This window comes from Gorilla gorilla, chromosome 16 (genome assembly GCF_029281585.2).
Source record: "Gorilla gorilla gorilla isolate KB3781 chromosome 16, NHGRI_mGorGor1-v2.1_pri, whole genome shotgun sequence".
Taxonomy (NCBI): domain Eukaryota; kingdom Metazoa; phylum Chordata; class Mammalia; order Primates; family Hominidae; genus Gorilla; species Gorilla gorilla.
The window spans coordinates 78,068,432-78,081,258 of NC_073240.2; the positions used below are offsets into that span (position 1 = coordinate 78,068,432).

At 38.8% G+C, this 12,827-nt stretch overlaps 1 protein-coding gene across 50 annotated transcripts in view; it reads right to left on the minus strand.

Moving 5' to 3' along the window:
• The window catches only part of PEAK1 (pseudopodium enriched atypical kinase 1), a 310,954-nt gene that overhangs the window by 62,562 nt on the left and 235,565 nt on the right, over nt 1–12,827 (minus strand). For 47 of the 50 annotated variants that reach the window (XM_019011089.4, XM_063699071.1, XM_063699070.1 and 44 more), the window contains one exon: nt 8,067–11,314. In XM_019011089.4, the coding sequence (XP_018866634.1) occupies nt 8,067–11,200 (3,134 nt within the window). In that variant the 5' untranslated portion in view covers nt 11,201–11,314. Of the gene's footprint in view, nt 1–6,262; nt 7,301–8,066; nt 11,315–11,900; nt 12,021–12,827 lie in introns of those variants that run through there. The other 3 variants (XM_063699092.1, XM_063699091.1, XM_063699085.1) reach the window with 2 other exon arrangements.

Sequence of the window (12,827 nt, forward strand, 5' to 3'; positions counted from 1 at the left end):
TACATTTAGTACTCAAAATATGTCTGTAAGGTAGGTATTATTATTCTTATGGTATAGGTAGGGAAACTTTAGCTCAGAGATACTATGTCAAAAGTTACAACTACTCAGGGTAAGTCAGAATTCAAATCTTTGACTACAGTGCTGGCATTCTTCCCACTGTGCAGTATAATTCCTCCATGTGATGGACACCAAAGAGTTGCAGAGATGGTAGGTAGGTAGGTACCATTTTAAAAATGATAGTTGAGAAATTCCTAACTGGTCACAGACCAGATTAACCACCAAATTAGTTTCTCTGAATCCAAACTTGCCACATAGAAATGGTGCCTGGGTACACGTTCTTGAACTAAAATTTGACCCACTAGTGTCCCATCTTCTAACCTATTTTCAATATTAGTGCCAGAAAATATTTTATTAAAAAAATCATGCTACTTTCCTGCTTAAAAACTGTTTCCTCTACAAAATCTACAAGATAAAAGCCAAACATTTCAACATGTCATTTACAGCCTGTCTCAGCACTTCTCAAACTTTTTGGTCTCAGGATTGCTTTGCACTCTTAAAAACTGAGAATCACACGGACTCCTATTTGTACAGGTTATATCAACTGACATCTAAATGAGAAACTGGAACTGAGAACATCTGAAAATAATTAATCCATTTTTTTAAAAAAAAACTTGTTTTGTGGCAACATAGATGGAACTGGAGGACATTATGCTAGATGAAATAATGCCAGGAACAAATGTTAAACACCACATGTTCTCACTCACATGTGGAAGCTTAAAAAAAAAAAGTAGATCTCATAGGAGTAAAAAGTAGAAGAGAGAATACGACAGGCTGGAAAAATGGGGGAAGAAAAGGATAGGCAGAGATTTGTCAAAGGACACAAAATTACAGCTAGATGGGAGAAATAAGTTCTAGTGTTCCATGGCACTGTAGGATGACTATGGTTAACAGTAACATTATTATATAGTTTCAGATAGCTAGAAGGAGGATATTGAATGTTGCCAACATGAAGAAATGATAAATGTTTGAGATAATGGATATGCTAATTTCCCTGATCTGCTCACTTTACATTATATGTATTCCAACATCACTACATACACCATAATTAAGTGCATTATGTATAATTTAAGTATTAAATAAAAATTTAAAAATTAACGAAATAAACCCAGTAAATAGTACCTAAATAATATTTTTTTCAAATCTTTTTAATATCTGGCTTAATAGAGGACAACTGAATTGCCTTATTTGCTTCTGCATTCAATCTGCTGTGATATGTTGCTTTGATTAAAGTATATGAAAAATATCCGGTCTCACCCAGATTCATAAGCTGAAAAAGGAGGAGTATTTTAATAGCTTTTTAGATAACTGTAGATATTCTTTGGTACCATATCAGAATCTGATAAGTGGTAGTTTCTTAAAGGTTAGTTGCAATGTGAAATCTGAAACCATATCAATAAACTTCTTGTACTCAGTTACATTCAAAGCCATTGATCTATCTTGCAGTTTGAATGGATTTTACTCATGTATAATTTTATAATATCATGCACTGGGTTATTTGGAAATTATTGGTTTACTGAGTTAATGCAGATCCTCTAAATGTTGACATATTTCATTATATAATACTTTTAAAAGTTTGCAAATTCAACCATCAATCTAATCAGAAGAATGTTTAAGTATTAGGAAGCTGTTGAGGTCATGGTGGCAGATATAAGTTTTTAAAAATTCTTATTTCTGCTTGAAAATTTGGATTTTATATCACTGACAACAAATACAGTTAGTTGTTTTCCTTGAAGTAATAGGTTTGTTTTGTTCATTCTTAAGAAAATATCTGCCAAACACTCTCAGATTTGAATAACCACAGTTTGTCTGTCAGTTGTTCTTTCAAGGTGGTTCATGAAAGAGGGGGCTAGTTCAGCTTCACAATTCAAACTATTTCACAAGTATTTTTCTTTGAGAAAACCATCATACTTTGTTACACAGCAGAAGTATTCTACGTGTACTTCCCATTTAATTACGCAGAATTTTTAAGAAGACAGGTACTCCTGGGTTGAGATTTAATTTACTACATCACCAAGGGAATTCTTACAGGGTCTCACCCTGTCACCCAGGTTGGAGTGCAGTGGCATGATTATGGTTCACTGCAGCCTTGACCTCCTGGGCTCAAACGATCCTTCCACCTCAGCCTCCTGAGTACCTGGGATCACAGGCACACACCACCATGCCCAGCTAATTTTTAAAATTTTTAGTAGAGACAAGGTCTCATTATGTTACCTAGACTGGTCTTGAACTCCTGAGCTCAGGTGATCCTCCTGCCTCAGCCTCCCAAAGTGCTGGGATTACAGGCATGAGCCACTGTGTCTGGCCCACCAAGGACATTAAGTGAAACTCACTTAAAAACAACAACAACAACAAACTCTCCTAGTACAATATGGTGCCATGGCTTTGATTTATGCTAAGATGCAAGTAGTTTTAACCACTATTGTTTATGCACCAACAATGCAACTGTCAACACAATGAAAAAGACAAGTGTCTTTGTATTATAAAAATAGTAATGTTGGCATGATCACTATTTGACCTTACATGGACCATACTTTAAGAACCAATGGACTATTTTTAAAATTTAATTAAAAAAATTTTAAATTAACAAATAATAATTGTATATATTTATGGGGTACAATGTGATGTTTTGATATATGTATATGCTGTAGAAGATTAAATAAAGTTATTAACAAATCTATCACCTTACCTATTTATCTTTTTTTTGTGGTGAGAACATTTAAAATCTACTTTTTTAGCAATTTTGAAATATGTACTATGTCATTATTAACTATGGTCACCATGCTGTACAATAGATCTTTAAAACTTACTCTTCCTGTCTAACTGGAACTTTGTACCCTTGGCAAACACCTCTCCTTTCCCCATCAACCCCACCTCACCCAAAAGCCTCTGGTTATCATCGTTCTATTCTTTCCTTCTGAGTTTGAATGTTTTACACCCACTGGATTATTCATTATCCTTTTCTAGCCACATGTCCTGCTTCTGTTTGCCACCAACCTCACCTCTGTGACTTTGCATATATTGTTCCTTTGGCCTACAATGTCTTTCCCAACCAGCTGGCAAAATCCTATTTGTCTTTAAAGATCTGCTTTGGATTTTATTCCTGAGAAGTCTGCATTAAGCTGAATTAATCACTCTGAACACATTGTTTTAGAATTTATCCATTGAGGGTAGAGGGCCTACTAACATTTTTAAGCACTCAATGTCTGCCAGACCCTGGGATAAGCTTTTTATATGTTTTCTGATGAAATTTTCAAATCACTTCTATGTGATAGGTATCTTTATAGCCTTGTACACTGAAGGATCAGACACATAGTTGAAGTTCAACCCAAGCCCGTTATTTCAGGATAATGTTTCCCCCTATTTGTTCCAGGGCCTGATGGCAACTACATGGCACAGTTAAGACACTCAATTTATATTTCCTAAACAGTTAAATAAATGAACTTAGTAACAATCTAATCCCATAATGAAGGGCTCTATAAAGTTCCTCATCTTTCAGAGCCTGGGGTCTGGCCTTTAGTACAGTATTTTTTCGTTTTTCATTCTTCATTCCTTATATACAGTTTAGACTTGAAATATTCATTTATTTACAGAAAAACTGTATTTTCATTTCTTTCAGCAGTGTGCTCCCAGCCGTGGGGTGGTAATTTAACGATCACACTGCCATCAAGCCTGAAACACAAATGTTGACATTTGACGGTAATGTTTTCCTTATCAAAGTTGCTTCAAGTAAATACCAATGGTGTATCCAAGTAAATGAGGCAGTTATTGAAAAAGCAAATGGTATATATTTTTCAATGTGCATATTCATGTTTTAAACTTTTCAAAAAGTTAAAAAAAGCTACTGAATACCTCTTTTTCTACTTAGTCTGGGACATCATGAAATGTGAAAACTCCAATGTGCCTTAAAGAAAAGTTTAATATCTCCCAAGGTAATTTACAGATTCAATGCCATCCCCATCAAGCTACCAATGACTTTCTTCAGAGAATTGGAAAAAACTACTTTAAAGTTCATATGAAACCAAAAAAGAGCCCGCATTGCCAAGTCAATCCTAAGCCAAAAGAACAAAGGTTTTTGGTTACTACAAGGCTACAGTAACCAAAACAGCACGGTACTGGTACCAAAACAGAGATATAGATCAATGGAACAGAACAGAGCCCTCAGAAATAACGCCACATATCTACAACCATCTCATCTTTGACAAACCTGACAAAAACAAGCAATGGTGAAAGGATTCCCTATTTAATAAATGGTGCTGGGAAAACTGGCTAGCCATATGTAGAAAGCTGAAACTGGATCCCTTCCTTACACCTTATACAAAAATTAATTCAAGATGGATTAAAGACTTACATGTTAGACCTAAAACCATAAAAACCCTAGAAGAAAACCTAGGCAATACCATTCAGGACATAGGCATGGGTAAGGACTTTATGTCTAAAACACCAAAAGCAATGGCAACAAAAGCCAAAATTGACAAATGGGATCTAATTAAACTAAAGAGCTTCTGCACAGCAAAAGAAACTACCATCAGAGTGAACAGGCAACCTACAAAATGGGAGAAAATTTTTGCAATCTATTCATCTGACAAAGGGCTAATATCCAGAATCTACAATGAACTCAAACAAATTTACAAGAAAAAAACAAACAACCCCATCAAAAAGTGGGCAAAGGATATGAACAGACACTTCTCAAAAGAAGACATTTATGCAGCCAAAAGACACAGGAAAAAATGCTCATCATCACTGGCCATCAGAGAAATGCAAATCAAAACCACAAGGAGATACCATCTCACACCAGTTAGAATGGTGATCATTAAAAAGTCAGGAAACAACAGGTGCTGGAGAGGATGTGGAGAAATAGGAACACTTTTACACTGTTGGTGGGACTGTAAACTAGTTCAACCATTGTGGAAGTCAGTGTGGTGATTCCTCAGGCATCTAGAACTAGAAATACCATTTGACCCAGCCATCCCATTACTGGGTATATACCCAAAGGATTATAAATCATGCTGCTATAAAGACACATGCACACGTATGTTTATTGCGGCACTATTCACAATAGCAAAGACTTGGAACCAACCCAAATGTCCAACAACGATAGACTGGATTAAGAAAATGTGGCACATATACACCACGGAATACTATGCAGCCATAAAAAATGATGAGTTCATGTCCTTTGTAGGGACATGGATGAAATTAGAAATCATCATTCTCAGTAAACTATCGCAAGGACAAAAAACCAAACACTGCATGTTCTCACTCATAGATGGGAATTGAACAATGAGAACACATGGACACAGGAAGGGGAACATCACACTCTGTGGACTGTTGTGGGGTGGGGGGAGGGGGGAGGGATAGCATTAGGAGATATACCTAATGCTAGATGACGAGTTAGTGGGTGCAGCGCACCAGCATGGCACATGTATACATATGTAACTAACCTGTACATTGTGCACATGTACCCTAAAACTTAAAGTATAATAATAAGAAGAAAAAAAAAGAAAAATGCTAACAAATAAAGTTTTACATTTTTCAAAAAAAAAAAGAAAAGTTTAATATCTCAATCACTGCTTTACTCAGACTATAGCATGTATCTTTATAATGGTGGTGAGACCAGCAGTTCTAAGTGTGACCCAAGGACCAGCAGCATCAGTATCACCCAGGAACTTATTAGAAGTGCAAATTATCAGGACCCACCCCAGACCTACTGAATAAAAAACTCCAGGGGTGGGGATCAGCAATCTGTGTCTTAACAGCTCTCTAGATGATTCTGGAACATGGTTAAATTTAAGAACCAATGGGCAAATGAACTGTGCTATTTGGATTCATAGATGTTAACTTCAAAAAACGGATACATTTTGGAAGACCTGACTGGCCTATGTATAACCTAATTGTGAAAATAAAAGCTGTATAGTAAGAGGTCTGCCAAGCCCAGGGCCTGGGCTGCCCTCAAGCCTATATACCATGGCATGCAGCCAAAGGAGAGAGTCTCTTTCCACAGAAAGAAGCCGAACATTTCTTGACTATGCCTTCTAAGATGTGGATAAATACACTACAGTGGTACTTAATCAGGAATGACACCATGTAAGAACTGTCTACCATTCCCTCCTACGTAACTCCAACCATTTGCTGTTTAAGCTGCCTCTTTTCTAAATAAATCAGGCACCTGAAATACATGTTTTGTTTTGTTTTTTTTTTTTGAGATGGAGTTTCACTCTTTTTGCCCAGGCTGGAGTGCAATGGTGTGATCTTGGCTCAGTGCAACCTCCACCTCCCGGTTCAAGTGATTCTCTTGCCTGAGCCTCCCAAGTAGCTAGGATTACAGGCGCCTGCCACCACACCCAGCTAATTTTGTATTTTTAGTAGACATGGGGTTTCACCATGTTGGCAAGGCTGGTCTCGAACTGATCTCAGGTGATCCGCCCGCCTTGGCCTCCCAAAGTGCTGGGATTTCAGGTGTGAGCCACCACACCCGGCCCTGAAATACATGTATTTTATTACTACTGGAGTACATTCTGTCATTGAATACCTTACCATGGAATATAACATTCAACTACCAATGACAAGACTGTTCTTTCTAAGACTACCATCCTAGTTGCTTTGTTACTACATGGATTTAAGGAAAACAGACTTGTTAGCATTTTGACAACAATTTGGAGGTATGTAAAAAGCTCATTTTAGTAAAGAATGTGTATAAAACTTCCTAGCATTTTGCTAGGAAAAGTAAAAGCATTAAGTGTTCACTTCATTTTTTATTATACTTTTCTAAAGAAAAACGGGTAAATCTGCCCCATCCATCAGAATTTGCTATGTTTGTAAGAAAGAAGGGCAGGCCCTTCTTTCTTTACTTCTTACTTTAAGTAAGGAGGGAGAAGGACTCAGAATCAGATGAATGGAGTACTCAGGGCATATCTTTAAGAATAAAAAGGACAGGAAGCATAGGGAAATCATCCTATTAGTCACAAACTTGGGATAAAAGTTCCTTGTTTTTACTGGCAGTTAATTCATTTTGTTTACAATATAAATAAGAAAGAAAAACTTAGGCTTCCTAAACATATGTATTTATGTGAATGATTACAAGTGAGAATATAACAATTTTTATTGATCTTGTGTTAAGAATGCAAAATTATAAGGAGGATACATGCTTTAGAATGAGAGATCGAGGTTTGAATTCCAGCTCTGACAAGCACTAGCTTTGTGATTCTGTTCAATTCTTAACTTCCCGGGTTTTCAGTTTCCTCATCTGAAGAATATAGCAAATTTATAAGGATTTGAGATAAATATTTATTATATACCTTGCACAGAATAGGTGATCAATAAATAGTTATTAAGGTATTCAAGAAAATGAATGCCTAGAGAACTGATTTGGGTATGCAATCTGTCTAGCTGAACTGAATATTATACTACTGGGTCTCAGTCTCAATACTCAACTTCTCCTATTTCACCCACATGCTAAATAACTATAAATTGCTTGCTTACCACCCTCCATTTTTTTCCACAATACTTGGAAGGAGGACAGAAAGAGACAGCAATAAAAAAACAAATATTCCCTTAAAATAAGTAATGCATATAGAGATAACACCTTCATAAAAAACAAAAAGAATTGCTGGAAGAGCTTTATTTCATTTACAGTGAGGGAAAGAACAGTACCACCATTTATTCATTTGATCCTGTTTCTTCCTCACACTACCATCACATTCCAAAACAACATATTATTTATTGCTATTAAGGTGTTGTGGATTTGCTTTTCTATGCTAAAGTTCCTCTGCATTCACCAGAATGCAATAGGCTACTCAAGCCAAAGATCCAGGGCTATAGACCTTGTTCAGTGCAGTAAGATCACTTTAATACTATTCTAATCTTGGAATGCAGTTATAAAGATAGATGATGGCCACAGAGTGCTACTTACAAACAGAAATGGTTCTTATGCAATCTTAAAAGATATAAAAAACTTAGCACCTGAAAATGTGTTAAAAAATTCCCATATTCTGCCAGTCTATTTTACATACCTGAGAATCTTTTTAGGAATCTGTGATGGAGAAGAATGACTCCTCTTCTTCTCTGAGTCCTGTAGTAATGCATTCTCTGCTCTACCCTTCTCCATGACTGCTGCCTGGTCTGTCCTAGCCTTGCTCTGATCCACACTGAGCTGGCCTTGAGCAGGGTCGCACCTGTACATGAAGACAATGGCTGGTTTCTCACTGGACTCTCCTTTTGCCTCTGTGAACCAGTGATGGCGCTGAACTGGAGGAGGAGGCAGCATGTGAATGACTGTGCCATCCAGGCCCACCAGTTTCCCTTTCTCTCGCTCTTTCTCTTTGTCATCCTCCTCATCTGTTTTCCGACGGCGGAAGAAGCTTTTAAATGATATCCAGCGCTTAGGTTTTGCATCAGCTGCCCGCCTGCTGCCTTCAGAGTGCAAAACTGATTCAGCTTCTGTTGACCTGGTAGGGCTGGTTGGCTTGGTCCAGTTGGTGAAATGCCTCTGCAAAAGGTTACCTGCATGGTAAGGAGAAGAAGTAGAGCGTGGCGGGGGAAAGGGAGGTGGTGGCTCACTTTGGGGGCTAGTCACTAATTTGGAGGGAGAGGGGGTGACTGGCTTTATGGATGGGTCTTTCTGTACTTTGGTGGTAGGACTGTCTGTGGTCTGAGGTGCTTCAGCCTCACCACTAGGCTGAGATGTAAAGAGAGATTTGGGCCGGACTGGCGTACTCTTAGGTGTACTCTTAGCAACATCAGCATCTGGAGGAATGGCATAAAGCTCTTCCACACTGCAAGCTTTAGGGCCAGATTGAGGTGTTTCTGGAGGAGACTGTGGGGGTTGGATTGAAGCCACAATCTGAGAAAGCACTGTGCTTGCTTTCTCTCTAGTGCTGCTGCTGCCCACCATCTGAGACTCCTGAGTGCCTTCTATTTTGGCCACAGGCTCTTGGGTGGCTCTCTGGATCTTTGCTGGGGAGCTGTGGCTGGAACTATAGCTTCTCTGTGGTGAAGACTGACCTCTGTTGAGACAGTTGTTAAACTCTTGAACCTTCTGAGCCACTGAGCCCCTTTTATGCTCTGTGCTGTTTGAAAACCCTTTAGTTTGAAGACAGTCAGTGGTTTTGCTAGTGGTGTTATCAGGCACTTTGCTTTCTGTTTCTATTTCTTCATAAGTATGGCTTATTACACTTGTGGTTTTTTCCTTCACTGAGAGTTCTCCACTTGTTCCCAGAAAACTTTTGTAGATAGCTAGATTGTCATATGCATTTGGATTGATAACAATGGGAACTTTGATAGCATTTTTGGAACTCCGAGCATAAGTTGGCTCATCATGAATGATAATTGGAAAAGGTGGCATACCAGCATTGTTATAACTATTAAATTTTATTTCAGACAAATTAGGTGACTTAACAGGGATGGTTTTGGAGGAAATGTTTGTAGCTGTGGGTGATGTAGGTGCTGACTTGTGACAGTTTTTCCTTGGAGGAACATTTGGTCCAGTTCCACTAGTAATTAGTTCTACTTTAGGTATCTTTTGTCGTGGACTGGTGCTAGAAGTCCATACTTCTTGGTATCGAATTGCACTGGATTTTTGGAAATGGGCACTTATTTGTCCTGGTGTCAATGAAGATGATGTGACTGGAGAGTTTGGAGTAGAGGATGAGCTTTTTGTCTTGGGGCTGTTAACAGGGCCCTCGAGGTGCTCACTGGCCATGGCTGCAGACACATCCACGACAGTATATGGCTTGCACAATGGCTGTTCCAGATTCACAACTCGGTAAGGTTTTGCTTGCTCTTCTGTGGGGACAAGGTTTATGGTTACTGCTTGCCCAGCAACATCTGTAGAGGCTTTACTTTCTTCCTTCTCAGTTTGTACAGCAATCTTGCCATCTTTCTCTTCTAATCGGAGAGCAAGGACTGCTTTGTGGGTCTCTGGAACTTTTATTGAGCTTTTGGAAGCTTGTGATGAATCTTTATCCTGATTATTACTAGAGGGACTTTCATAATTGGGCTCAATTTCCTTCATGTCCTTAGAATCTCCTGGGTTACCAGGAGATATTCCCCCATTGCAAATCTTCTGGGATAAACTACTGGCTGTCTCAGAACGTGATTCTTCTGTTAAAGAAGAATCTGGTGATGTGGAGTCAGATGACACCATGCTCTGAATGCTTCCTTGTCCATAAGAGACCACAGAATTTTCCTCATAACCATTCAGGATTTCATCATAGCTGTCATCATAGTCCACAGCACAGATTCTCTGCAGAGACTTGTTTCGCAGGGGGATGGTATTCCATTTTTTGTCCACAAAGAATCGAACAGGAGACAAAGTGTTTGCTCTGAAGTTGGCAAAGCGAGGTTGCCCTCTCATGCGAATCTCCATGGCCAACAGCTCTTCATCACTCTCATCCCAACTCTCGTGCTCCTCCTCCATGTTACTGAAAAGTACATCCTCTTCACTCTCCTCGCCACTGGAAAACTCTGGGTAACAGAACCGGCCCCCTTCATTACTAATCACTTCTGTGCTCCCACTCAGAATAACATGCTTGCCCTGAGTTTCCTTTATCCCACCTATCATGCAACTTGGTGGAAGCTTTCTTTCCAATGATCGTTTATAGCAATCATTTATTCTTCCCAAGAATGTTTCTCTGGAGTTTGTTTCATTTCCTCTTATCTGAGGGGCAGTATCCAAGCCTGCTATCTCCTTTAACACTTCAGTTAGTCCATTATTGTTATTTGACATCTTTGCACTATCATTATTGCCATAAGGCTTAGGAACATGGCTAATTCCTTCATCATCTTCATTATTATTGTTAAGTGGTTTCTGACTCAAAGCAGCTCTGTTTCGGTTCCACCCTATGATGACAGGTTTGTTCTCACAGTGTTCTTGGATGCTAAGCTCACCACATATACTTTGCCCATCTGCCACTATCATAGTGGGCTTCACAGCTATAGTGGGTTTTTTAGCCACAGGAGGCCGGAAATTGCCCGTGTTCCTGATGCGGTGGTTGTTACTGTGATTGGCATTAGTTTTCACATTGCCATGGGTGATGGGTGCCTTCTCAGGGTCTGGGGGAAGCTGGTGCAAACTTTTAGGTTTAAAGCAATTCTTGCATTCACCAGGTTTCCAAACATGTTCAGTAAAGGTGTTACAAGCAGACATTTTTAAAAATAGAACTTCACAGACAATGCTTTTCTTTCAGTGCATGACAAAACTTTCATCTGTTAGTTTTCACTTCCCCTATGTGTTACAGCAGCTCTTCTAAGAATGATCAATCTGTGGAGGGGAAAAGAAGACAAAAAATCTGAATGAAAAAGGCACTATGAGACTTACCATTATTAGTGACTTGAAAAAACTGACTCCATTCCTAAACTTTTCCTTAAATTAAAAGACTGAGAGCTAAACTAATTTGTGTACTTTGTAATTTCCCTTTAGCCAATCAGCATTTGGAAAGTGAGCTTTTTAACTATAATTTTATGCACTCTTATCTATCCACACATAATCTTCAGCTTGATGTCTCTGTTGCAATGATTCTGTGACATTCCCTCCCAGAAATGCCTTTGATACCACTCCTTCTGTTATCCACCAATTTCTCTAACACTTCCCAGCCCACTATAGATTCCTCTTCTTCCACCTACCCTTGAACGTTTTAGACATTTCGTAGACTCCTCAAACTCAATGCATTGAAAATGAAGCTTCGGGGCTGGGTGCAGTGGCTCATGCCTGTAATCCCAGCATGTTGGGAGGCAGGCCAAGGTGGGAAGATCCCTTGAGCCCAGGAGTTCAAGACCAGCCTGGCTAACATGATAAAATCCCATCTCTAAAAAAAATATAAAAATTAGCTGGGTGTGGTAGTACACACCTATAGTTCCAGACACTCAGGAAGCTGAGGCAGGAGGATTGTTTGAGCCTGGGAAGTGGAGGGTGCAGTGAGGAGATTGTGCCACAGTACTTCAGCCTGGGTGACAGAGTGAGACCTTGTCTAAAAAAAAAAGCTGAAAAGGAGACCAGGGGCCAGATCATGCAAGGCCTTTTAGGCTTTTAAAGATTATAGAGTTTATCCTAAGAGCAGTGGGAAGCCACTGAAGGGTCTTGAATAGGGGAAACAACATAATCCAATCTGCATTTTAAAAAGACAGCTCTGACCAAAACCCATGAAATTCTTAGGTATATAAGTCCAACAAAATATGTGTAAAATCTAGAATCTATATGAGCAAAACTATAAAACACTGATAGATGAAGGGGGGAAGAACGGGGAAAGGTAAGCAAATTATAGCCCAGAGGCCAAACGTAGCTTATTCCTGTTTTTGTATCCCGAGGTTAAGGATGCTTTTTATGTTTTTAAATGGTTGGAAACAAATCAAAACGAGAATAATGTTCTGCAACAAGTGAAAATTATATGAAATTCTAAATTCAATACCCACAAATAAAGCTCCATTGGAACGCCAGTCACACTCATTTGTTTACATACTCATTTGCCTATGGTGGCTTCTGTGCTACAATGGAGAGATGAGTAGCTATGAAATGTGTGACACACAGACTGTATGCTTCACTTTTACTGCTTTGTGGCACTCTACAAATTGCAGGATTTCCACTGGTGCATCTATCAGCTGTGTGAAATTACATTTTTCAAAGATAATACATAAAATTATAAAATTATGAAATACATAAAATTTCATTACAGATATGCATTAATAGATGAACATTTGTAATCAATTTTGATGAGAGGAAGTACTAACTTTGAACCCCCATCAAGCACAATGTTATCCTCCCCAAAATGGAATTTCAT